This window comes from Sorex fumeus, unplaced genomic scaffold (genome assembly GCF_029834395.1).
Source record: "Sorex fumeus unplaced genomic scaffold, SorFum_2.1 ptg000003l, whole genome shotgun sequence".
Classification (NCBI taxonomy): Eukaryota; Metazoa; Chordata; class Mammalia; order Eulipotyphla; family Soricidae; genus Sorex; species Sorex fumeus.
The window spans coordinates 53434991-53462117 of NW_026606060.1; the positions used below are offsets into that span (position 1 = coordinate 53434991).

The 27127-nt window shown below is 51.4% G+C and overlaps 1 protein-coding gene across 2 annotated transcripts in view; it reads left to right on the plus strand.

The window, feature by feature from the left end:
- The window catches only part of RFX4 (regulatory factor X4), a 152814-nt gene that overhangs the window by 46905 nt on the left and 78782 nt on the right, over window positions 1-27127 (plus strand). For both annotated transcript variants that reach the window (XM_056118722.1, XM_056118721.1), the window contains exon 4: window positions 12168-12291. In XM_056118722.1, coding sequence (XP_055974697.1) covers window positions 12168-12291 — 124 coding nt within the window. The remainder of the gene's footprint in view (window positions 1-12167; window positions 12292-27127) is intronic.

Sequence of the window (27127 nt, forward strand, 5' to 3'; positions counted from 1 at the left end):
CCGGGGGTTCAGCATTCTAAATTACTAGAAGATCTGCTCAAGGGGGGAATTTTGTCTAAGGGCGTATTAACTTTCTCCTTTCCTTAGCTAGTAATCCATTTAAATAATCATTAAATTTACTTCTTACTTCTTTACTTCTTACGTCTAGTCATTTTCTACGAACACAGTGGAAAGATAGATTAGGTTTAAGGGTGGCTCTTCCTGGGAACATCTCGCTATACATTCCAAACTACAGTCCTCAGGCCAGGTTAGTCTTTGCTAACCCCATCAGGGTCCTTATTCAGTTACTTCTTTTTGGGTCATGACAGGGTTTGTTCCGTGACTGTGCTCTTAACTCATTATACTTCTTATGGTGCTTAGCTTGTCCCTTTTCGATGCTAGGGTAGCTTACAGCTTGCCCTGATTCCATCCAAATCCCTCACTGGGACCCTCCTTTATGGGGGTGTTAGGAAGTAAGGGCAACTGAAACTTATGTCAGGTAAATATGATGGATGCCCAGGAGTAAATATTATTTGGAGTCAATTAACTCCTATGTTACAAAGGCATAGCATCAACTGTCTTCCTGTGTCTATACAAAAAGGACATTGCTAAGCCATGCAAAGAACATAAAGGAAAGAGAAAAACCAAAATCAGATTAGAGTGCCTAAAGGAATTGGGTGTGCCCCGGGAGCACTGTTGTGGGAGTATCACTGCACTGAACTGTCATACTGTTGTCCCATTGTTCATCGATTTGCTCAAGCGGGCACCAGTAACATCTCCATTGTGAGACTTGTTACTGTTTTTGGCATATTGAATATGCCACGGGGAGTTTGCCAGGCTCTACCGTGCGGGTCGGATACTCTCGGTACCTTGCTGGGCTCTCCGAGAGGGATGAAGGAATCGAACCTGGGTCGACCGCGTGCAAGGCAAACACCCTACCTGCTGTGCTATTGCTCCAGTTCATAGTGGGAGTGACTCAATAAATCTAAGCTCCCTGCGGCAGGAGCAAGGACAAACCAATGTTTTTTTGTTTTTGTTTGTTTTTTTGTTTGTTTTTATTTTCTTTTTGGGTCACAACCAGCGATGCACAGGGGTTACTCCTGGCTCATGCACTCAGAAATTACTTCTGGCAGTACTCAGGGGACCATATGAGATGCTGGGAGTTGAACCTGGGTCTGCCGCGTGCAGGGAAAATGCCCTGCCCGCTGTGCTGTCGCTCCAGCCCTGGACAAACCAGTGTTATCCAACACTTCCCCTCCACTTAAGTAGGACCCCACACATCAGGCTTCAGACTCTCCTGAGGGCTCCCCAAATGCGACTCCAGCTGTTGTGTCACCCACGGGTGGCAGATGACCTGTCAGAGGACCCATTGCCTCCTCCCCCATGCCACATCCTGACGCTTTAGGGTGCCAGCAGAAGCACCCTGTTCTAGGGCCCCACCCCTGGGTGCCCAGGAGAGGCAGTACTGGCCCCTCCCTGGACAGTCCATGCCTGGCCTTCCTGCAGGTGCTGCCCAGAGCTCATCCCCACTGTTCCCTGCAGGGCCCCATGACGCACCTGCCAGGTGCCCCTTTGCACCCCTGCAGAAGTGAAGTGCATGTATTCTTGCACCAGGCACAGCAAGTGCTCTCGGGAGCACCAAGAGGGCTGCACCACCTCAAGTCTGTCCCCCGGCAGAGCACACAATGCTTCCTCAGCACACAGCTCTGGCTCTGACCCTCAGCTGACATCCCCTCAACCCGGGGGGGAGGCAAAACAGGGTGCCTCAGGATAGTAAGGGTGTGACGGGAAGGGAAGGTTCCAGCCTCTGCCATGGGGCTGCTCTGCCCCAGAGTGCCCAGCTCAGCAGCAGCACCCGGGGTATGGGTGAGGAGCCAAGAGCCTCCTCCCTCCCCTCCCCCCTCCCCCCTCCAGCACCCCAGAGACCGTTCCCCCTGTGCTTACAACATACAACGCAGCCGCCAGGCAGCCCGAAATAATCAGGGCCACGTGATCGGGAGGCCTCTCCCAGCAGAAAACAGGCAAATATTGTCGAAATGCCTTTGGCCAAGCCCTTCTCCAGCCTCCCGGGTCACGAGGTTAGTGCCCCCCTTCACTCCCCCCTGGGGAACGGGGAGCCACAGTTGGAATCCCGGCGTACAATGACCTCTATTCACGGGAGGATCTGGGCACGAAAGCCCCAGTCCCTCCCTCCCAGCCTGCCTGCTGCCCGCACATGCCCCTCTCCCCACTCCCAAGTCCTGATCTTACTCACCTCCTGCCACCCTGTCACCCCCGGCTCGCCCAGAGACCGCCCAGTCAAGTCTGCAAGACCGGATGGACGGTCACTGGTGAGGCAGCCGAGAGAGTGGGGGAGGGCACGACATTTTCTTGTCTTCTTCTGAAGAAGTGCAAAGGAGGTCTGCGATGGTTGATAGACTTTACATATCTTAGATTTGTATGAAGAGCGTTTCTGCTTGAAATGCCCTCTGAAGCCTCTGGTTGAAAATTCACTTGGGGCCGATTTAAAGGGCCTTTGATAGTTGTTGGGGTGGGTTGTGATTCCCTGACCAGGCCTGAGAGTTTCTGGACTTTTCTTACTTGATTTTCCCCCACCTTGGGGCGGTGTGTGTATGTGTGTGTTTGTGTGTGTGTGGCGGGGGGGGGGGGGGGGGGGGGAGAGACAGGATGCATGTGAGATCTGCAATCCAGGCTTCTTACATGCAAAGCATACATACCCTGTCCACCACTTGACAGGACTCCTCAGTCCTGACTTGGTTCTTTTTCTCCCCCCACCAACTTAATTTGCAAACATTACGGTTTGCAAAGTTGTTCATGATGGTCTGTTCCAGGCATTCAGTATTCCCACATCAATCCCACCATCATGCCACCTTCCCTCCACCATTATCTCCATTTTCCCAACCACCCCTCTAGCCTGCCCTGATAGCAGGCCCACAGTCATTTATTTTCTATTGCTCGTTACCATTAAATGTCAAAAAGAACGATCCAAAATTATTTCCATAGAAGAAAATTTGCGAAAATTATGGTACCTCACCATAGGGACTCTTAGTCCTTGTCTGAGACTTTACTAAGCTGTTTTTGCAGGCTAAGCCTTCTGTGTTAGTGTTTTTGTTAGTCGAGATTGGTTGTCTTCTGCGTTACATCCCACCCAATCTGATGTGCTACTACTGGGATGTCAGTGTTGGAGAGTTTGGTCTCATCGCATGGCCATGTTTGTGTGCTCTCCAAAATTCCAGAATATTTAGCTGGGCAGTTAACTGGGCAGTTACATATTTTTAATATATTTTTAATTATAATTTTTTGACATATTGAATATGCCAGACACAGTAACAACAAAGTCTCCAATGGAGACGTTACTGGGCCCGCTCGAGCAAATCGACGATCAACGGGAGGGCCTTTACCTTTACCTTTAATTATAATTTTTTAATTACGGTGCCATGAGGTACAGTAACAAAACTTTCATGTTTGAGCTTCGATCATACGGTCATCAAACACCCATTCCTTCAGCAGTGCACGTTTTCCACCACCAAAATCCCCAGTATCTCCCCCACCCCCGCCATTCCACACCTCCCCCTGCCTGTGTGTCGGACAGTTTACAAAATACTCTTTCTCTACTTTAGTTACCTTTGATATTTTGAGACCAGTCCAACCACCCCTCATTCCTGCCGAATATGCAATGCTAGACAATGTGTTTTGTATTGCTTCTTGTGGATGTAATATAATGTCACGAGGCCCTCTAGGAATTCTAAGATTTTAATAATTAGGGTCTGAAGAAAATCGCTGCAGCAAGTTGCTCGGGTCCAAGATTTGTTTGTGTGTCTCTGGATCGTGGCTGTGTGGGAGCTTAAGTAGACAGTGGGCGGATGTGGCATCATCTTGGAGTCCCATCGGGGCAGAGGGAAGGAGAAGGGCCTACTCCTCCCCTGTTCCATGAGCCTTGGGATTTTCCATCACCACCACTCATACCTGGAGCTTCTTGCTGACTTCTAGAAAATGGCGGCTGCCAGAACTCTTAAAGGGCAGGTGGAGGGACAACACCTGCCCCCGCCTGGAGCAGCCCAGTGGAGAAGCCAGCATGAGCCAAAGTCCAGGGCCATCTCCGCTGCAAGTTGCTCAGGTTCGAGATTCATTTGTGTGTCTCGCAGTTACATATTTAACTGGGCATGGCAGCTGGGTCTTCCACCGCGAAACCAGCAAGTTGAGTCTGAAGGCATAAACTGTCCATTGCCAGGACGGAAGTGCACGTATCTAAAGAAGAGGGATAAGAAGCTGAGATCGCAGATGGGGTGAGCCCTTGCCTGACCTGGTTTTTGTGGGGCACATTCAGACCACTGTTTAGCTCTTAGAGCAAGTCCCCCACATATACCCACTCAGATAAGCCCCTTAGCAAGTTACTGTGACCATTTTTTCAAAAATCAGTTTTCTACTGGGCCTGCTTGAGCAAAATTGATGAACAACGGGAGGACAGTGACAGTGACAGAAATAGAAGAATAGCGTTCGTTCTGGACAGTTTCTCCAAGGAATGAACAGAGTGGAGGGTGCTTTGAGCTGAAGGCCCGTGTGGAAGTGTCAGAACATGCAGAGTAAGGACAATTGGGCAGGGCGTGAGAAAGACATGTGCCATCGTGCAGCTCTGGGATGGATGTGCCTCCCGTTGCTCTGGGGCCCCACATGCCCCCCATACCTGGCAAGGAGGTGTCTAAAGATTGACCGCACGGATAATGGCTCGTGCTGGCTCTGAGACTGAGTTCATTATCTGCACATAATAGGCTCGGCTCAATTCAAATATGATCAAGAAGTTGTTAAGTAGAAAATCAGAAAGTGGAAGAAACAGGGAAGTGTGTGTGTGTGTGTGTGTGTGTGTGTGTGTGTGTGTGTGTATGCACGCGTGCGTGTGATCATTACGAAAACCCAGGTAATAATGGAGCGTATTGTTCACCGAGTCAGGCTAATGAGACCCTCTCCAAGAGAGGAGGACAGGGAGAAGTTTCATCCGATATGAGAAGAAATAATTAATGGCCTTTCTTGCCGCCTCTGCCTCGCCTGGGGAAGCGGACATTCCAATTAGCAACCCCAGAGGACACGCGGACCCTCTGGATCTCGTGAGGAGGCTGGGGCGGCGCCGTGACGTTCTTCCTCTTAGAGAAACTCATCAGGCGTCCGAGGTACCCTGCATGCCAATTACATTTCTCCCCTCATGGAACTTATTAAAATGCTTCATAGTCATAAGCCGCCTAGGTGCCTTGTGACGAGGAAGGTCGAATGAGGGAAACACGTCTCTGGCCATCGGGCCATCAGGCTCCCAGAAGGCACAGGCCTTCAGCTGGTGACCGCTTCATTAGTCGGCTTGCAGAAACTCACGCAGATGCTGAGATCCATCTCATTCAAACGGTCCGTTGCTGCTAGGGGCTCCTGGAATGGGGCGTTGATTTTTAAAACCTTGATCTCGGGGGCTGGAGAGATAGCACAGCAAGGTGAGATGCTTGTTTTATACGTGGCTGACCCAGCTCCCCAGGTGGTATCCCAAGCTTGCCAATAGCAATCCGTGAGCAGAGAAAACCAGGAGTGAGCCCTGAGCACCACTGAGTATGTCCCCCCAGACCAAAATAAAATAAAATAAAATAAAACAAAACTTTGGTCTTGAAGTTTTTATCTTGGGGAGGTCACACCCGGATTTTTTTTTTTTAATTTTTATTAGTGAAACACCATGAGGTACAGTTGTAGACTTAGAAATTTTTGTGCTTGGGTTTCAGTTATACAATGATTGAGTACCCATCCCTCCATCAGTGCCCATTCCCCACTTCCTATGCTCCCAGCATACCTCCCACCCCCTACCCCCATCCCACCACACCCCTGTAGTAGGGCATTCCCTTTTGTTCTCTCTCTCCTTTTGGGTGCTGTAGTTTGCAAAAGAGGCATTGAGTGGCAATCATGTTTGGTCCATAGTCAACTTTCAGCATGCATCTCTCATCATGGGAGGATCCCCCGAACACCCTTTACTTGGTGCTCCCCTCTCTATCTGAGCTCCCTTCTCCCCCGGCATGTGTGGCTGACCTCCAAACCATGGAGTGAACTTCCTGTTACTTATCTTGGCTATTCTTGGGTGTTAGTCTCCCATTTTGTTACTTTATATTCCCCAGATGAATGCAGTCTTTATGTCTGTCCCTCTCTTTCTGACTCATTTCACTTAGCATGATACTTTCCATGTAGTACCACTTGTATGTAAATTTCATGAATTCATATTTTCTAACAGCTGCATAGTACTCCATTTTTTAGATGTACCAAGGTTTCTTTAACCAGTCATCTGTTTTCGGCTACTCGACACCCGGATGTTTTTTCATTCCTCTCTCTTGGTCAGATTTAATGGGCAAACAAGACACTAGATTGACATATAGAAACTGGTCCAGAGGCCATAAGTACACTAGGGAGCAAGGAGGAAGCAGAGAGCTACCCAGAAGTGGGGGCCCTCTAGTACCTCTCCTCTCCCAAGTAGTTGGGTCTCCTGCCCCTGTCAGTCACAGAGGGAATTGGAACCCCTGTTCAGCCATTCAGCCCAGACACCCTAATGGTCCCCTTCGAGAGACACCCTAAAATGTTCACCCCCTCCTTCAGCCCTTTTTGCGTGGACTGCTGGAGCATCCCTTAACTGGTATGAGATGAGTTCTTCATATATTTTGGATATTCACCTTTATCCGATGTATGATAGCCTTTGTCCATCCCTTCATTCATTCAACAAGAACTACCAGTTTCCCTATGCCAGGCCTCAGCTGTCCACCTTGCTCAACCCCTCCCCCCCCCACCCATAGAGAGGTGCTGCTGTGACCTTTTCAAAGGATAGGAGTGGTCCTCCCAAAAGCCTGAGTGACTCTCTCTTATTCCCCAGGAGCATGTGACTTCGTCTGGGTTGAAATACAGACCCCCAGCCAAAGCTACGCTTAGGAAATTATTAGCATGACAGCTTCATTTTGTTGCTCAGTGGTTTTGGGTTTTTGTTTGTTTTGAGGGCCACACCCAGCGGTGTTTAGGGGCTACTCCTGGCCCTTCACTCAAGGATCACTCCTGTCGGTGCTCAGGGGACCATTATGGAGTGCTGGGTCGGCCATGTGTAAGGCAAATGCCCTACCTGTTTCTCTTCCCCTCCCCACATTCCTGCAAAAAGTTCCAAGGAACCCATGTTCTTTGTGTGTCCATCATTCTGGAAAATGTTCTGTTGTACAATAGTCTAAAGAGTTGGAGCCAAGACTCTGTAAAGGTACTGCTTAGTGGGACAGTCAGTGCTATGAAAAACCTAGGGACTGTGGGTATATGTTTTTACGATCTTCTCAATCCAAATGGAACATTTACATACGTGACATATTTAATATGCCAAACACAGTAAATAACAATTGTCACAATGGAGACGTTACTGGGCCCGCTCAAGCAAATCAATGAACAACGGGAGTACAGTGACGTGACAGCGATTAATTATTGTAACCTAAATGGCTTTACATTATTATTCGTTACTGTTGTTATGGGCTGGAGCTGATAGCACAGCGGTAGGGCGGTTGCCTTGCACACAGCCAACATGGCCGACCCATGTTCAAGTCCTCCGCCCGTCTCGGAGAGCCCAGCAAGCTACTGAGAGTATCTCGCCCGCACGGCAGAGCCTGGCAAGCTCCCCGTGACGTATTTGATATGCCAGACACAGTAACAACAAAGTCTCTAATAGAGACGTTACTGGGCCTGCTCGAGCAAATCGATGAACAACGGGAGGACAGTGACAGTGACTGTTGTTATTGGTCAGATTATTAGTCCTGCAGCATTCCAGAAGCACTCAGCCGCCGTTCTCTATTTCTCCAGCTTGCTAGGAACATCAAGTCCATTTCCTCCTGAACTTAGCCTCTGCACAGTTACTCTTTCCTTCCGTGTCATATTCTTAGGTAGTATCAAAAGATTCCTGTACTTGCCTCTGCCTGGCTCTTCCCTTTTGGACCTATCTTTACCAGCTTCCTGTCCTTTCCTCCTCCTTTCCTCCCAGCCTCCAAAGTATGGCCCATGTTCGTCACATCTTTGCCATTCTCCTAGTTTGCACCCCTCCTCCAACCTGGGCACAGTACCCAGTGGTCGGCTTATTTAACTTTTTTGCCTTTGGGGGTTATACCTCCGGGTGCTCAGGACCTACTCCTGGCCATGCTTGGATAGTTAGTGGTTTCGAGAGACACACACCCTATTTCCAATTTCCTCAGGGAAATGAGAGTCATTCTCTCAGCCTTGGTGTCCCCATTTAAAACCTGGCAAAAGGGGCTGTGGAGGTAGCCCAGGAGTAAGGAGTGTGTATTTTGCACACATAAGACCCATTCTAGCGCACCATGTGGGCCCCTGGGCACTGTGGACATGGCCCTGGAGCCCCCCAGCACTACCAGTGGGGAGGCCATCCTCAGGTTCCAGCATTGAACCAGCCAGTGGGATTGTACCGATGTCGCTGGGACTGCCCTGGGGAGCCACCAGGCACATCCCCCAGAAAAACAAAACCCAAACCACATGGTCATTAAACCTGCCTGATTTGATTATCATAAAAACTGAGCAAATTATAGGATCACCAGTGCCTGGCACTTAGTAAAAACTCCAGACACTGGCTGCAGTTTCAAAGTACCCGTCTCAGTTCATTCAGGACCCCTTAATTATTGCCTTCCACGGACACCCTCATCGTGGGTGCCTTATCTTCAACTGCAGCTGCAAGGTGATAGTACTTAAATATTTTTTTAAAAAATACACAAATCTTCATGCATGATCACTCTTTATTTTGTTGTTGGGTAATTTGGGATATTTATTTGTTTTGAAGGCCCCAGGGTTCCTACTGTCTCTGCAATCAGGAATCACTCCTGGTAGTGCTCAGGGGACCTTTATGGGGTACCAGAAATCGAACCTGGGTTGCCCACGTGTAAGGCAAGTGCCTTCCCCGCTGAACTCTCTCTCTCTCCAAATCCTTTAATATTCTTATTTCTGGGCCTGACTCTCCCCTGGACAGGCAGCAAAGGGAACTAGGGCATAGATCGGGTCTTATGTCAACACGGCAGTCTGCGAGACCCAGGCAGGGAACAGAAAAATAGACTTGGGTGGAAGGAAAATGGGGAGGAGTGAGGACGTGGGCCAAGCGGGGGGCACACGTCCCTCTGGCCAATTGTTGCCGTGCGGGAATATGGGCCCAGCATTGCCACATCTCAGCCTTTTCAAAAGGAGCCAGAAATCCAGATTCATCAGCGAAATGTCCTGAATTTCAGAAGTTGGGCCAACAGTGTGCAGGCCAAACAAAGCAGGCCTGTGAGACCCCAATTTGTGAAAACGGTCTCATTCACATGGCCCCAACACGTTCGTGCGCAAGCTGGTTATTTGGACCTTTGAACTCACTTTCACAGAGAGAAGCGGCTCTGAATGGCTCAGGCGGGTGGGGGGCTCCTGGCCCAGCTAGGAGATGGATTCCTGTCTGTTCCCCCTCACCCACTGCCCCTCCAAAACCACCACCACCACCACCACACACAAACACACACACACACACACACACACACAGTGCTCAGGATAGTTCTAAGGAAGCGCAGTTCAAGCTGGGCCCGTGAAGGTGGGGAGTGTGGACAGACCAGCGTGAGGGTCCGCTCGTTGCTGTTTCCATAATGTCCCGGGTACTGCCAGACCCTGGAATGAAAGGTCACCTGAGTCTCTCTAACCCTCTGTCCACCTCTCAGCTGTTCCGTAGACGCAGACAAGGACCATGTTGTTCCCCAGGGCCGCTCCAGCCCCCGGCAGGTGTTAAGATCTCAATACATAGCTATGGAATGAATCTAAGGCCCAGGCCAGCTCTCCGGCATTCATTATTGAGCCCCTGGTGTGTGCCAAGGATGTAGGAGTGAATCAGACACTGGCCCGGTGTCCGGGAATTACTTGAGGAGAGAGATGGCCTAGATTAAAAGCCCAGAAAGGATTGCTTAAACGGTTTCCTGGAGCTGATCTAAAAATTGACCAGGTTTCCTCTGTTCCCCTTCCCGGAAGAGCAGGGGATGGGCGAAGTGACCTGGGGGTCGGGTCTCCTTCCTCCTCCTGAGCCCTCCTGAGCCCTTCGCCCCAACCCCGGGTTCCATCCACCCACAGGGCCGGGCCATGCCATGGCTGCTCTGAGCCACTTTCCCCGTGTGGTGGCTCGAGTCCAGTACCCGCCGCTCTTTCAAGTGGGCACCTTGGGAGGCCGTGTCCTCATTCCACTGGAGTGACGATGGCGCTGGACTGCTGCTTTGGCGAGTGTCCTCGGAGAAAGTTAGAAGCCACTGGGGGGACATTTATTTCGTCGCTTTAGAATTAATTGTGTCTTGTTTTTTGACTCAGAAAGAAAAGAAATGTTGGGAGAAAAGGGTTATTCTTCGTTTCAAGTGACTCTGGGCGGTTTTCTAAAATCCAGTTTATGATCAGAGGAGAAATCTTTGCTGCCGGTGACTCACGGAGCCAGGATCCTAAGGCAGCAGGGGTCTAGAGAGGGCGAGCGGCTTGGGGGGCAGCTTGGAGGAATTCTCGACTGTGGATAAGAGGCAGGGGTCCCGGGGAGACCTACATTCTGGGGTTTGATTAAAACGGGAAAATGACCTGTGAATCTCATTCACTCTTTGTTTTTATTTTGGGGAACACACCCAGCGGTGCTCAGAAGCTGCTCCCAAGGTGTTTGGGACCATGCAGTGCCAGGGTTCAAACCCAGGCCTTCCACATGCAAAGCTCATGCTCTGGCCATTCGCTTGAGCTCCTCTGTGACCTCCGATCTGCTTTATTATCACAGAGCCTCAATATCTAGCACAGATTTTAGACCTATAGGTGTCCCCCAAATTGATTTGTAGGGAGGAAAAATGGAAGGGGGGGAGCAAGGAGGAGGAGGAGGAGGAGAAGGAGGAGGAGGAGGCGGCGTCACATCTAAGTCCTCCTTGTGCCAGGCACGATTGTCTCTGATTGTCACCGCAAGCTTATGGATTAGACAATGTCACCTGCGGAGGAAACTCCAACTAGGGGTTTGAGAAATGTACCCAAGGCCACCAAGCCAAAGAATGACCAAGTTGGGGTTGAACTCCAGTGGAAAGCTGTTACCCCCTGAATTCCTAACCTTTCCTCACCGGGTAGGTGGAGGGTCTGGCAGGGAGAGTGAGTCTGGGGGAAACTCCCTCCCGAGATCCCATACTTCCTCACTTAACAGGTTGGTGGAAGTGCCAACCACAGGTCTTCCTGGCCATCATGCGCAGCTCCTCTTATTAGCCAAGGAGTTCCAAGGTTTGAACACTGAGTCTAAATGGCTCCTCGAGAGGGTAGAGAGGTAGTACAGTGGGGAGGGTCCTTGCTTTGCATGCGGTCAACCTGGGTTAGGATCCCCGGCATCCCATGATGGTCTCGGGAGCCCCCCCGCAGGAGTAAGTCGTGAATGTAGAGCCACAGTAACTCTGAGCATTGCTGGGTGCGACCACAAAACAAAAAACAAAATACCAAAACACACACACACAAAAGAAAGAGAAAGAGAGAGTGAGAGAGTGAGAGAGAAAGAAAGAGAGAGAAAGAAAGAAAGAAAGGAAGGAAGGAAGGAAGGAAGGAAGGAAGGAAGGAAGGAAAGAAAGAGAAGAAAGGAAGGAAGAAAAAAGAGAAAGAGAAAGAGAAAGAGAAAAGAAAGAAAGAGAGAAAGAAGAGAAAAAGAAAGAAAGAAAGAAAGAAAGAAAGAAAGAAAGAAAGAGAAGAAAGAAAGGAAGGGAGAAAAAAGAGAAAGAAAGATAAAGAAGAAAGAGAGAAAGGAAGGAAAGAAAGAAAGAAAGAAAGAAAGGAAAGAAAGAAAGAAAGAAAGAAAGAAAGAAAGAAAGAAAGAAAGAAAGAAAGAGAATGGAAAGAAAAAAAGAAATGGCTCCCGGGAGGGTGTCTGGCTGGCTGACCGGAATTCCTGCAGAGCTCAGCAAGGTTTGGGGGGGAGTTCTGTAGAATGTGACTTCTCAGGAATATGGTCAGGCCAATGAAGCACAGAGGAAGGACAGGGGATTTGGGCTGGAAAAGTGACCGGAGTGCTGACTGACCATCCCACTCCATGCCCCTGTGCCTCATCTCCCCACCTGCAGGAAACTTGTTATGCCCAGGCTCTGGGAAGCGGAGCTCTTGCCTCTTGCGTGCCTGCGGGCTTCTCACCCGCCCCTTTCTCTCCCCAGGCTGGAGGAGAACTATGAGATCGCGGAAGGAGTGTGCATCCCCCGCAGCGCCCTCTACATGCACTACCTGGATTTCTGCGAGAAGAATGACACACAGCCCGTCAACGCCGCCAGCTTTGGGAAGGTGGGTCCAGGGGCACCGGGCTGGCGCCTGCTCCCTTTCTCAAGTGCGAGTCACTTGTGTGCGGTTCCTCCTCCTCGCTTAAACTCGGAGATCGAGTCTTTAATGTTGCATATGTAACTTTTGCTCTCGGAGTTTGCTGCTGAAAGTTTGAATGCTTGCAAACCCAGTAATACCATGCCACACGCTAAGACATCAAAAGTAATAATATCAAAGCTTTTTTTTTCTTTTAAAAAATCAAGATGGTTCAAATGCTGTAAAAGAAGAGGTGACTTTAATTTGAATTTCCCTGGTAGGAAATTGGAAGACTGGGGTGGAGAGAAAAACTTAAGGTTTGAAAATGGGACAAAACCAGACATCCTGCAGGGGAAGGGCATCGTGCAGGGCCTTTTCTTGGTCCTGAGGGCAAGGAGAACATGAGGCGGTCACAGAGTGACCAGGGGGCTTGTCCCCAAGGCAGTGCCGGCCTCACATGGAGCATTGGCAAGCAGGTGAGTTTTCTGTCCAGCCTTGCACAATTCAGGCTGGTGAGTCACTGTTTGTCTGAAGGATTCAGAACCGTGGCTGTAATGGCACCGAGGGGTGGGACCCAGCACCTAAACCGGGATGGGTGAAGGGAGTGAAGGAGAGCCTAGAGTTCTTAGCACCCTAACAGGGGGAAGGGTTTCTTCCCACATCCCATGGACAGGGCCAAAACTGCACAAGGGCCAAGTGTCCAGGAGAGCTGGGGTTCTCCGTCAAGACGTTCTTTAGGCTTCTTGTTGCACAGGGACTTGTGAGGATGTGTGTGGGTGGGAGGAAATGTTCCAGTGCCACTGACAGCTGCCAGGGCGCCCCGATCCCAGGCATTCCTGCTCCTACTTCCTCTCCCCGACACAGAGGGGGCTCCCTGGGGGAGGAGGGAGGGACTCACACACACACACACACACACACACACACACACACACAGCCTATCTCCAGAGCCCAGATGTGCAATCGGGTTTCTCTGCTGGCTTCACGGCAAAACCTTTTCCCTTTGGAGAAATGGGCTTCATGGCCCTCAGGGATGCTCTCCGCAGAGCATCTTCCCATTTCTGGAGGGGAATCCATCTGGGAGCTGATAAGGGACTCCTCGAGGCTTCTAAACTGACCCTTTTCTGACACTTCCATCTCTTTTGTGCCCCCGAGGGTGGAGTAAACTGGTGAGAAACTGCAGGTGAAGCCAGTGGGCCTGGTATGCTGGTATGGTTCCCCGATGCGTGAAAAAAACTTCAGCGAGGAGAAAGAAGCTCATGAGAGGAGAGAGTTTGATGTATGGACTCAAATCAGGAATATTGGGGGTATAAATTATGGGCGGGGTTCTGGAGGGATGGTCTCCCAAGCAGTGCTCAAAGGCTCAGGGGGTCCCTCCAGAGCTGAACTCCGGTGCACAGGCCTGAGGGTGGGTACTGGAACTTCGTGGGTTCCTGGTGGTACTCAGGAATCTCTGGGGGGTGCTGTTTGTGATTCTTGGGGGCAGAGGGAGTAGGAGCAGTTAGTTGTTCAGTTAACCCTTGTCACCATTGGCAGCCTCTGAGCAGAGCTGTCCCGACTTCAGGGTGCACCTGTGGAGCTTTTCACGCAGTCTCTGAGGCCCCGATGCCTCTGCTCAGCATTCAGGACCAAAAAGAAGAAAGAAATAAACGGAACCAGCTCAGCACTGGTCTCTCCAGCTGTCTGAGTGGGTTTGAGTGAAACAGAGCCCAGCAAGGGGGCTCCCGGTGGCCCCTGCCTGGGTCTTCCGTAGCCTCCCTCGACCCACCCACCCCCAAGCTGGCAGCCGGTTCCGATGGTGATGGTAGCTGGCCTTTGCTGCCAGGAAGACCTGCAGTGACCCAGCCCTCTGGGCACCAAGGCTCCCGGAACTGCTGAAGCTCCTCACTGGCCCGGTCTGGTTCAGAACACAGAGAGGTGCTCTAGGCTGAGTCACTTCCCACATCCCCGTGCCCGCATCCTGGTCCTTGCGTGGGCGATAATTCCTCTCAGGGTACTCCAGGGGTAAAGCAGGACAGAGCTTCTGAGGGATTTTCTTGGGGGGTGGGGTGGGTTTCATCAAGGTGCCAGGGATCAACCCCAGGACTCTTGCATGTTATCACTCATTTTACCAGTGAGTCATCATCTCTCTCCTATTAAGGGGGCAATTAGGAAAGCCAAGGGAAGAAAACATTGACTGTGGCTCAAAGTGGCCCTGTTCTTTTCTCCTTTTTCTTAATACAGTTGAACTAGTCTATGTTATAGCATATGATTGATTACAAATATATATCACAGCAAATTGACTAGTTATGACATAATAGCCATATCTAAGAATTTGCTTGAGCACTGTCCTCTTGTTATTCATCGATTTGCTTGAGTGGGCACCAGTAACGTCTCACAACAAATTGTGAGACTTGTTACTGTTTTTGGCATATTGAATATATCATGGGTAGCTTGCCAGGCTCTGCCATGCGGGCGGGATACTCTCGGTAGCTTTTCAGACTCTCCGAGAGGGGGGAGGAATCAAATCTGGATTGGCCGTGTGCAAGGCAAACGCCCTACCCGCTGTGCTAATGCTCTAAGAATTTATCTACAAAATCATCACATCTTCTCTAAGCAAGTGCCTCTTAAACTTTTTTCTCTCAGGGGCTCTTGTCACCTGAGAAATTTTTGCATGGCCTCCAGGTCTGTAGGTATTGAAAATGGATTTATAAGTGCTGGGGAGGTGGGTCGGTGGGCTGAGTGCATGTGTGTGAGGCATGGGTTTGATCCCTGCCACTCACTGCATGTCCCCCATGCACCCCTGGGAGTGAGCTCAGGGCGGGGTGTAACCCAGATACAAAGATTAGAATAGGGATTTAAAAAAAATCCACCCACAAACTAATAATAAAGGAATTTATATTAAAAGGCTGGAGAGGTAGAACAGCTGGTTGGGCGTGTGGAATCTGGGGGCGCTGGAAAGTACAGGGTTAAGGTGCTTGCCTTGTACAAGGCTAACCCCAGTTCTTTCCCCAACATGGCAGATGGTGCCCTGAACCCTGCCCAAAGTGATCCCCCTGGGCTTAGCCAGGAGTAGCCCCTCAGCACTGCCAGTGTACCCCCGGAGGAGAGAGGAATCTCTCCTGGCCTCTGGTATTGGTGATACTTGAAGCCCAGAGCTCCAAGACATACCTGGGATCTCTCAAGCCTGGATGACTGGAAGGAAGGAACCCAATGCCCAAGGACAAGCCTCCCCTAGCCCAAACTACCCATAATCACACGTTCCCTAGGGAAGAGGCAGAGTTGATGCAAACTATTCAGATGCGTATACACACCCCCAGACTCCCTTGCTCTGCCCCCCCCACCCCAGATTCCTTATCATATGTTTCCCACCTCTTTTGTGACACGCGTGCACAGACACCAGAACAAGACAGTCCGGGTTTGAATCCTGTTACCACCACTTACCACCTGTGAGAGCTCAGGCGATTTCCCAGCAGCTCTGAGCCTCAATCCTCTCATCTGTGAAGTGGGCAGTGTTGGCCGCCTTCTGCAGAATGGTTGTTCAAAGGGCTGTGGCTGGCCGGTGTGAACTCCAGTCCAGTGAGCTATGGTTGGCACTTCCGTTTGCCACAGCAACGGTTCATGCTTTTCATTACTTCTTAACATGTCATCACGAATATAGCATGTTTCAACCTAGCTGCTCTTCCTTCTGAACAATTACGAGAACAATTGTTCTAAAAATTCTCATCACACACATACACAATGCCATCACCACCCTCACCCTCTCTTATTACTGTCTTCAGAATCTTTCCATTTCTGACTTACCCCATGTCTTATGTAACTCACCTCCTTCTAGCTGAATTGGTGTGTGATGACTGACTGTGTCACAGTCACACATGTGACCCCCTCCTCCAGTCAGCCGAGGGACCAGGCTGGGTTCACAGGGGTATTTGAAAACCCCTCAGCTGTCGATGGCTCCCCGCTATAAGCTATGGGTTCCCGGGTTCCCTGTAGCCTCTCGAACCCTCCCTCCACCCCCAGGCCTGATTTGCATCTCACTGCAGCAGAAGTGAAGTCTTAGTGTTTTGTTTTATTTTTTTTTTTTGGCATTTCTATCATGGAATATTCAGTAGAACCTGTAGCCTTCTCTATCCTCTCAGCCCCAGTGTGTGGTATTAAAAAAATAATAATTGCCAAGGGGTTGGGGAGACAGTACAGCGGGCTTGAAAGTACACTTGGTATGCTTTAGATTGGAACTTTCTTTTTTCTTTTCTTTTTATTGAATCACTGAGATACACAGTTACAAAGCTGTTCATAGTCAGGTTTCAGACATACAGTGTTCCAATACTCATCCCTCCACCAGTGTTCATTCCCCAGCACCAATGTTCCCGGTATCCCTCCTGCCACCCTGTCCCCAGTCTGTCTATGACAGGCCCTTCTCCCTCCCCACTCTCTCTCTCTCTCTCTCTCTCTCTCTCTCTCTCTCTCTCTCTCTCTCTCTCTCTTTCCTCCCCCTCTCTTTCTCTCCATCCTTTTAGGCACTGTGCTTTGCTATACAAATACTGAGAGGCCATCATATTTGTTCCTTTACCTGTTTTCAGCATGCAGTCCTTATCCAGAATGGTCATTTCCAACTATCATTGCCATAGTGGTCCCTTCTCCATCCCAACTGCCTCCTCCCCCAGCACTTAAGGCAGGCTTCCAACTGTAAACCAATCCTCCTGGCCCTTGTTTCTACTTAGACCCTGATTGTGCTCCCCCTCCCACCGTGTGACTCCCAGACCCCCACTGGGGGTGGCCCTGATGGCTCCCAGCACAGCTGAGCTGAGCACTGGGCTGTCAGGCCCACAGAGCTGGGTCGAGTAGCACCAGGGGGAGTATCTCCTGGGCTCCCCTGAGCCCTCCTGGGTAGACACCCCCGCCCCGCCCAAAGAGTTGCTGATGAGGTAGAGTTACAGCAGCATTATCCAAGTACTCGGGCCAGCCCCCACTTCTAGATAGAATCACTGAGGGTTGGGTGCTTCCCAGCCCTTCCCCAGACCACCTGAAGGAGGGGGTGAGGCTTATGGTCTTAAAAGAAATTAGGTTGCTCCAGGGAGATGGCTTCAAGGGCTGGAGCATGTGCTGTCCCTGAAGGAGCCCCCTGCCCCGAGTTTGATCCCTGGCACTGCAGGGTCTCCTGAGGATGCCTGGGAGAAATCCCGCAGAACATGGAGCTGCTGACAAGATCCCCGAGCACTGTTGATTGGAGAAAGAGAGAGGAGAGAGAGAGAGAGAAAGAAAGAGAGAGAGAGAGAGGAGAGAGAGAGGAGAAGAGAGAGCAGAGAGGAGAGAGAGGGAGAGGAGTGAAAAAGAGAGGAGAGAGGAGACAGAGGAGAGAGAAGAAAAGAAAGTAGATTTTCCATGTTTAAACTTAAACTTCCAGCAATTAGAAGTTCCTTTAGTCACCCTGGCTCCCAAATCATTTCTCTTCTGTTAAAAAGAAAGAAATGCGTGTTTCCAGCGAGAGTCCGAGACTCCTGCATCATTTCTGCATCAAATGGTTCTAAAACAGCATTTGTCATTGAACCGCTACTCTCACTTTTTGCCTTTTACAAAGCACTTCTTGGGACCTGAGAGGTAGAACAGCAGGTAGGGCGCTTCCCTCGCATGCTGCTGACCTGGGTTCAATCTCTGTCCCCCACCCCCCAAATATTCCCCTGAACCCCAGCCAGGAGTGATCTCTAAACGCAGAGTCAGGAGTAAGCCTTGAGCACAGCTAGGTGTGCCCCCCCTCCAAAAAAACAAACTCATACAAAAAGGCACTTCTCCCTCCCACCCCTGGTCCCAAGTGACTTGTGCAGTGAACCCAAGGGACCCTGACTGGGTAACTTTCCGGCTGTGTGTCCCTGATGCATGAGTCTGCATGACCATCTGCCACGCTCCAAGTGTAGAAGGACCCCGTGGAACCCTGACCCTCAGCTTCCCAGGAGCCAGCTCTGGTCAGTGGCAGGTCTTTGCTTACTAGGCAAGGACTGAAACTGTCAGACCCACCAAAGCCCCAAAGCCTGCCCATCCCGACTGCAGCTCCTTCCCTAAACACTGAGGGTGGCCATGAAGCCAGGTGCTGATGCTGGACTCACATGGGACACGGCACAAGCGGAGCCAGTTTGGGTCGGGCCACCTTGGATTACCCTGGTTCTCATTCAGGAATTGGGTTCCTGCAAACTCCCTGGGACTGTTCATGGTGGGTGGTGCCTCGTGTCCACGTCTCATCCAGTGCAGGCCAACTCCTCTTCCTCATCTTCAAGAAGAGGGCAGGGTCTCGAGCAGACCATATGAGGGACTTTGGCTTAAAATAAATCAAGCCAAGATTTGACCTCAGGTGGTCCAATCACTCACCTGTGGGTTTTGTTGTTGTTGTTGTTTGTTGGTTTTTTTTTTTTTTGAGCCCTAACCAACGGTGCACAGGGCTTACTCCTGCTGGGGCTCAGGGGACCATATGGAATACCAGGAATTGAATCCCAGGTCAGCCCTTAACCACTGTCCTATTTCTCTGGCTCCACTCATGTTTCTCTTTAAAAAAAAAAATGCAGCCTAGAGAGAGAGCTCAGAGGGCTAGAATGCAGGCCTAGCATCCATGAGACCCCAAGAGTTGAATCCCAGAACTTCTTTCCCAACCCCTCACCCCCACAGGGGCCCTGGTGACACCCCCCAGACCATTACTGCTGGTCCAGAGCGGCACTGAGCAGTGCTCCCCAAAATGCACCCTCCAAATGATTTCAGGGTCAGCCGCAGGCTGATGTCCAACTGGGAGGGAGGAGAGAGTATGGTTTGGGAGAAGCTGCCTGGGCAGAGAAGGGATCACCTCTGGTTCCCGGGGCCCTAAAGAAAGGACTGGAACAGTCCCGCCCGCCACCCTCCAGGAGAGTGGGCCAGAAACCCCCCACTCCACAAAGCCCCCCTCCACTCCTGCGTCCTGCCTTCCCGGGCTGAAAGGGAGAGTCGGGGTGATGTGGTGGTGGGGGGGGGAAGCGCTTCTCAGTCATTAAAGGGAATTTGGAAGCCGGGATGTTGCGGAATGTTAGATCAGTGGCTGGAACAGCGTGTGGCGTTCTTTAAGCAGGCTTCATTGAGCCCACACAAAGGGGCTGCCTGCCCGTCTGCTCATTTATGCAGCCGCCCGGCTCCCCCTCGCACCCGCCACAAAAGTGCTGCTCAGCCGGTCCCCGGGCTCTGTCCGGGAATGAAAAGCAGCCGGGCCCGGCCGGCCGACCCAGGAGTTTCAAGAGGCAAAAACTCCTCTCGGAGGGGTTGGACTTGGGGAAGCTGGGACCGGGCAGTTACTGGGTGAAAGGCAACGAAGACCGTTTGTGATCTGCAACCCCGAAGAAGAAACGTTTGAATAGGGAAGAGCAGCCCGCCCCCCCCCCTTCTTCCCAGAAATAATGTGTGTGCTGGGAGGAGGAGGAGACCCACGCCCTCCCTGGCGGTCCTCGCCCTCCTCTAACCTGGGGGCGGGGGGGCGGTTGAGCTTCCTTCTCTGGGCAAAACATGGTCACCGCACCCCCGAGGCCCCCGCCTTGGACATTTCCTCTCCTCTGAGTTCCTTATTGGAAATGACTTTCTTCTATTTGGGGGAGGAGGATGAGAGGATTTGGCCACCAAGTATTCTTTTAGATCAAAAGTTTGGTGTGTTTTTTTTTTCCTCCCCAACGGAAGAAAGACTCCAGCTGCACAGCTGTGGAGTCCTGGGGAGCCCCCAGCCCTGGCAGGAATGAGGGGCCACGCACAGGGCCTCCAGCTGCCTGGGAAGGGATTAAGGAGGACACAGGAGGCCAGACGGGGGGACACAGAGATTGGCAGAGGGGGACCCTCCCTGGCAGCTGGTCACCCCTCTCCTGCCAGGCGACCAACCCAAGCCACCCTCCTCCTGGCCTTGGGACTGCTGAAGCCCAGGGGCCCGGCTGGACACTCACTCCCCGCTCCTGCCCTCTTCAGCTGGCCCGCGTGTTGAGCTGGGCCAGTGCATCTGCATTATCAGATCTTCCAAGACACTTGGTGCTCCAAGGGAAAAAAGAGAGAAAGCTCCTTTTCAGTCTTTGGATTTAGTACATTTTTTTAAGAGGCTGAGGGTGGCAGAGTCGGGGGAATGACTCGGTGTGTGTGTGTGTGTGTGTGTGTGTGTGTGTGTGTGTGTGTGTTGGGGGACTTGAGCATCACACATATATCTAGTGATGCTCAGGGCTTCCTTCTGGCTCTGTGCTCAGGTATCACTTCTAGCACTGCTCAGGGGATCATATGAGAGACTGGGAGTCGAACCAGCTTGGCTGCATACAAGGCAAGTGCCCGACCCGCTGTACTATCCCTCCAACCCCAAGACTCAGGGTTTAAAAGCACCTTCCTTGCAAGCACAAGGCCTTGAGTTCGATCCCCAGTGCCACCCGCATGCACTGGACACAGTCCCTGCAGCTCGGCCATCTGAGACCCCTGGTGCCACCTCAGAGCAGGGGCCTCCAGCACACACCAGGGGAGCAACACCGAGACCCCCACGAGTGCTCCACAACGAAGTGTGTGCGACTCTCCCCTCCTTCCCCTCTACCCCCTGCCCCTCCCACCCCACCTCTCGCTCAATCACCCCAGCCAGAGAAGCAACAAAGGGACAGGACAGGGGAGCATGTGTTAGGCTTCTGTGCCTCGCAGGAAGCACCTGGGCCATGGTGGTTGGAGAACCTTTAGGTCTTCTTGAGGCTTGCAGGAAGGAAGCCCTGAGCATCACTAGATATGTGTGTGATGCTCAAAGCCCCCAACACACACACACACACACACACACACACACACACATCCCGAGTCATTCCTGTGTTGGATCCCAGCTCAGAGGTGGACCCTTGCTTCTTGTGTACATGGCCCCGTGTTCAATCTCTGGCTCCATAAAAGAAAAAATAAAATTAAATCAACAGCTCTACCCTTGAAAAACTATTGGGAAGGGGAAAGCACCTTCAAACTTAAAAATAAAAATTCCAGGGCTGGAGCCATAGTACAGCAGGGAGGGCGTTTGCCTTGCACGCGCCGACCCAGGTTCGAGTCCAACATCCTACATGGTCCCTCAAGCACCTCCAGAAGTAATTCCTGAGTGCATGAGCCAGGAGTAATCCCTGAGCATCGCTGAGTGTGACCCAAAAAGCAAAAAAAAAAAAAAAAAAAACCCAAAAGAAAAAGAAAGAAAGAAAGATAGAAAGATAGATAGATAGATAGATAGATACATAGATACATAGATACATAGATAGATAGATAGATAGATAGATAGATAGATAGATAGATAGATAAAAAAAAAATGCCCCACTACAGAATAGCACGAGGAACATAAGGAGCTCCAGGCTCGCAGCACGACTGAGCTCAGCACCACCCTGGCACCGGTCTCAGGGGGACACGGGGTTGGGACAGCACTCATGCTTCCGCCCCAACCCACCCCACAGAGCAGGGCATGAGCCCACCCATTTCCTCCATGGGCGCCCGTTCTCCCTGCAGCCCACTGGTGCTCCTTATTCCCCTCCCACAGCCAAAGGGACCCGTTGGAAAGGGAAGTCGAGTCTTGCCCCCAACTCCGGGCTGAAAGGCCTAGAGTCAGCCTGGCTGTCTCAGAGTGTGTTGACTGCCCGAGACCTGGCAAACGACTCTCCATTCACCCCTGCTGGCCTCCTGGCAACAGCGGCTTCCCCAGAGCAGCCCCAGCTCCTGCTACCTGGCACTGCCGGTCCCCCACCTACCCCCCAAACCCGGCTGGCCAGCTGACTGCTCTCGCCTCTCTGCTCAGCCCTCCTGCCCCCCAGCTATGCTCCAGGTCGATTCTCTCCCTCCAAGAGGCCACTCAGATGCCATGAACCACAGAGTCCTCAGCACCTTCTGGGAAAGGACAGCCCCGTTCCCTACCTGACCCTGTTGCTCTCCCTCAGCACCCCCTAGCTCCCAGCTGAGGTCAGAGGCCAGTGACTTCGTCCCTTGTCCGGCGCCCACCAGAAGCTGCTTGATTGTGTTTCACTGGTTGTGTTTTGCTCAGTGGTGACGGTGGCATCTTCTTCGTGTCTTGCGAGGAGTTTGGCCCATAGCAGAGGTTCAGTAGTTAGCGTCGATGGGAGCGGCTGCATGCCAGGCACGGGGAGGCATGACAGATGGTGACAGTGGCACAGGCTCCGGACTCCACGGACACCATGCTGACACCACGCATGCAGCCCTGGAGGGCTTCTGGGGAGAAGTAAGATTCATGCTAAGCCCGGAAGTCTCAGCAGATGTTAGACTGTCATGGGGCCTGGGGAGTGAGTTCTGAGTTCTGGAAAATCAAGGCCAGAGCCATGGCCTGGGGCTGGAGCCCGGGAACATGGAGAGATGGGGGCCTGGGATGAAGGCAGGGCCGATCCTCAGGGACTGGCTGACTGGGAGCTGGTGTGGGGGGTGCCTGATGTGATGACAAGGAAGAGCTCTTAAGCCGAGACTGTGCTCCAACATCAGGCTCTCTCCCAGGCCCCTGACTTGGTTGAAACACTGGCAGATGCTTTTTTAATACAGTGATCTTCTGCCTTTTGGGTTGGGTGCCATGCCTGGCAGTGCTTGCTCCTGGCTTGCTCCTGGCTCTGTGCTCAGAGATCACTCCTGGTGGGCCTCAGGGGACCAGATGCAGTTCTAGGGATCAAACCTGGCTTGGCCGTGGGCAGGGCAAGGCAAGTCCCTTATCCCATGGATTATCCCTTGGGGTTTTCCTGAAGCAGAAATGTTCAGTTGCCAGATTTCCATCTTCTAGGGTTTCAGGTTGATTTCTTTCCTTCCTTCCTTCCTTCCTTCCTTCCTTCCTTCCTTCCTTCCTTCCTTCCTTCCTCTTTTCTTTCTTTCTTTCTCCTTTCTTTCTTTCTTTCTTCCTTTCTTTCTTTCTTTCTTTCTTTCTTTCTTTCTTTCTTTCTTTCTTTCTCTCTCTCTCCCCTTCCTCTTTCTTTCTTTCTTTCTTTCTTTCTTTCTTTCTTTCTTTCTTTCTCCTTCCTTCCTTCCTTCCTTCCCTCCTTCCTCTTTCTTTCTTTATTTCTTTCCTTCCTTCTTTCTTTCATCACCATGAGAGATAGACCCTTACAAAGCTGCTTGTGCTTGGGGTTCAGTCGTTTTAACACCTGTCCCTCCACCAGGGTAATTTCCCAGCATCAGTATCCCAAGTTTCCCTCCCACCCCTCCCTGCCACCCCCACCCCTGCCTGCTTCTATGGCCGGCACCTCTCTCTCTTTCCCTGGTGCAGGTTGGTTTAATAGGAGGGGGGACGCTGGCTGCCTGTCACCAACCTTTCAGCAACCTTCCCCGGCCACCACACCCTCTTTCCCCAGCTCGTGTGGAGGTGAGGCCTCAGATACTGCTGAGGGCAGGAACTGCCCGAAAGGAAGTGCCTAATGCGTCTGGCATAGCAGGGCAGGGAAGTGCTGCAAATGGACGAGAGGCTGCTGTTGGTAGAAGGAAAGGGGAATCTTGGGGGGCTCGGGGACCCCCGGGTTCTCAGAGGCAATAGTGTGGCTATGGGCAAGCCAGCTGCTCTGCCTCTGGTGAGATACGTGGCCTCAGTTTACCTCCTGTGCTGAGGAACTAGCACTAGGCTTGTCGCTTGTCTGGTTGGAGTGCCTCGTTGAGCCCCCCGTGAAGCAGTGGGGAGGGGGCGTGTCTAAACCAGGCCTTGAACCCGGGCAAGCCCAGTCCCACCAGGACCTGGGAGCCCAGGTATTTATAGCAGCTGTGGGACATCTGGGGATGGGGTGAGACTCGGAGGAAGGGGAGAGCTCCTTAGGGGTGCAGGGATGGGGACAGTGTGAATTCAGCGTTCTGGGCAGAAGGAGCGATGTGGGGGGACTCGCAGACCCAGCTCGGGCTGGGGGGCACGGAAAGGCGTGGTTGAGTCCATCACCCAGGGCTTGGGGGGCAGGCCTCACTGTTCTGTTTGTTGCTTTTTTGGGGGGGTGGTGAAGGGGGGACTCTACCCAGCAGTGCTCAGAGGCAAGTCCAGGCTCTGTGCTCAGGAGAGGGGCGAAGCACCCAGTGGCATTCAGAGACATAGTGGCGAGGATCAAACATGGGTCTGTCACAAGCCAAGGCCATGCGCAGTGTTTCAAGCTTCATCTCTGCCCTGGCCCCAGCGTCCTCAACAAGGAGATGAACTTGGCCTTTTGGTTTCCAGAAAGACCCTGCCGGCAGGGTCAGCGTGACTGCCGCAGGGGCCGTCCATGGGGAGGATGAGGCTGGGGTCAGGTGCGAGGTGGTCATGGTGGTGGGCAGGGGCCATGGGGGGAATGGGGAGAAGAGCGGAGCTCCAGATGCCCTGAGCAGAATGGCCAGCATGTGGTGGGTACAAGGGGACCCCTCCCCCCCAAACCACCACCACCGAATCCCGTGTCTTCTGCTCTCGTGGTGGGTACGTCAGTGGCGGGTCTTGCCACGGAGACAGTGAGACAGCATGTGTCCCACACAGCCCACTGAGCACCAGTGGATGGGGGCCTGGAGACAGCTGAGGGGTAAAGGCACTCACTGGGTTCTAGCCCTGGCACCCCTATGCCCCAGGACGCAGGGACCCCGCAGCACCATGTCTCAGCACTTAGCTCACAGGCAGGCGGGTGGGCTGCAAAGGGGTACTGATACATACCGGCAAGGTGGATGCAAGCCCCGTGGACTGCCTAGCTTCCATGGCAGAATCTGGGACTCCCATGATCACAGCCAAGGCCAGGCACTGCTCACTCCTTACCCTGTCATGGGGCAGCATTGGGATAAACACCAGGACCGTGTCAAACCTTCACCCAGGCTCTTAACGGATCTCAGAAATACCCACCAACACATGGCTTCTCCCAGCTCTTCCTCTACATATTATTGGCAGGGGATAGAGTGTCTTACTGTTGTTGTTTTTTTTTTCAAAGAAAAAGTTGAAAAAGGAAAAGAAACCTCCACTCTAACTACTTCAGTAGACTTTTGGTGAATATTCTCCGTGATCTTGAACTTCGCTTGTCATAACTGAACATTTCTAGTGGGATAATCCTTTGCATTCACACCGACAAAAAAGATTAATTTCGTACATAAATGCTGTACATAAATTTTTTTGTGGTAAGCACAATCTCACTACTCTAACAAACAGCATTTTTATTGTTTCACATTCCCTTTCCATGACCTCTGTGTACAAACATAAATTATGACCCCAGTGTTGCCCCAGAATGATTTAGTTACCAATTATGTTGTAATTTATGTTGTGCAGTAATTTAACATTTGGTCATAATGTTTTATTTTTGTCACGGCAATGTTTTTCACATCATTTTTAATGCTGGTGATGCTTTATTGAATATGCCTACAATCTTTTAGTCAGTTCCCTATCATTGACTATTTATGTTGCTTTTGTATTTTCATTTTCAGGAGCTCGAGTTCTGGGCCAGAAAGACAGTACAGTGGTTAGGGTGCTTGCCTTGCATGCATCTGACCCAGGTTCTATCCCCAGCACCATGTCTAGTCTCCCAATCCCCACCAGGAGTATCCCTAAACTTAGAACCTCAAATAAGCCCTGAACGCCACTGGGTGTGGCCCCAAAACAAACAAGTCCTACATGTTTGATTTTTTTTTTCTTTTTGGGTCATACCCAGCGATACACAGGGGTTACTCCTGGCTCTGCTCTCAGGAATTACCCCTGGCGGTGCTCAGGGTACCATATGGGATGCTGGGAATCGAACCCGGGTTGGCCATGTGCAAGGCAAACGCCCTACCCACTGTGCTATGGCTCCAGCCCCAAGATGTTTGTTATTTTTAGATTCTTTCCTTGAACCAAAGAGATCACAGCGCATGAAGAGTCTGTGTTTCTTAATAAATTTAAAACTGCCTTGTGGAAGGGTTTACTTAAAAAGGACACTAGGCACTGGAGGGATTGTAGGGTGGATTAAGGCCCTAGCCTTGCTCATGGTCAACTCCGGGTCCTATGCCTGGCACCACATATGATCCCTGAACCCTGTCAGGAGTAAGCCCTGAACACAGCTAGTGGCCCACAAACAAACAAAAATTCAAAACAAATAAAATTAAAAAAAAAAAAAACCCAAACCAGATACTAGCCGCATCCTTCACCGTCTCACACTCCACACCCAGATCTCTGTCAGTGGAACGTTCTTCAAATGTCTGCGAGTAGTAGGGAGTTAAAGTTGGTGCCTGAGAGAGTCAGGTCCAAAGTCACAATAGGCCAGAAATAGAGAGTAATCTCTGCTTTCCCTAAACCTGGTGTATGTTTATCTTATGAATAATGTGACTCCCATGACATTCTTTTTTTGCTTGCTTTTGTGTGTGTGTGTGTGTGTGCGTGTTTGGGTTTGTGTTTTTGTGTGTGTGTTGGTACCATATCTGGAGGTGGTGCTCAAGGCTTTTGCCTGCCTCTGTGCTCGGGGATCACTCCTGGTGGGCACGGGGTGACCCTATGGGATCAAACCCGGGTCAGTCACACACAAGGCAAATACCCTACCTGCTGTACTATCGCTCTGGTCCCACTAGTAACATTCCTGTGTTCTCTTGGCCTGGGTGGACGGGAAAATCAGACCCCAAGTTACAACTCACTGCGAACTAATGTGAAGTGTTTCTCTGTAATGCTTTTCTCATTTCCTTCTCACCCTCTCCTGGCATCCAGATGCCTCCTCTGTGGCCTACCTTTGTGGACAGCTGCTTCAGATCTTGGCCTTGAAACCCAAAAAGCGCTCAGAGCCTGGCAGGTGTGCGTGGCCAAGGATAAAAGGTGTGGCCACAGCCAGGAGCCCCCTTGCCCTTGGGGTGGCCTCAGCGTGAGGCTGACAGACTGTGTGCACCCCCCATCCCCGTCAGCCCTGGTATAACCCTGAAGACTTCCGGGTTGCCACTG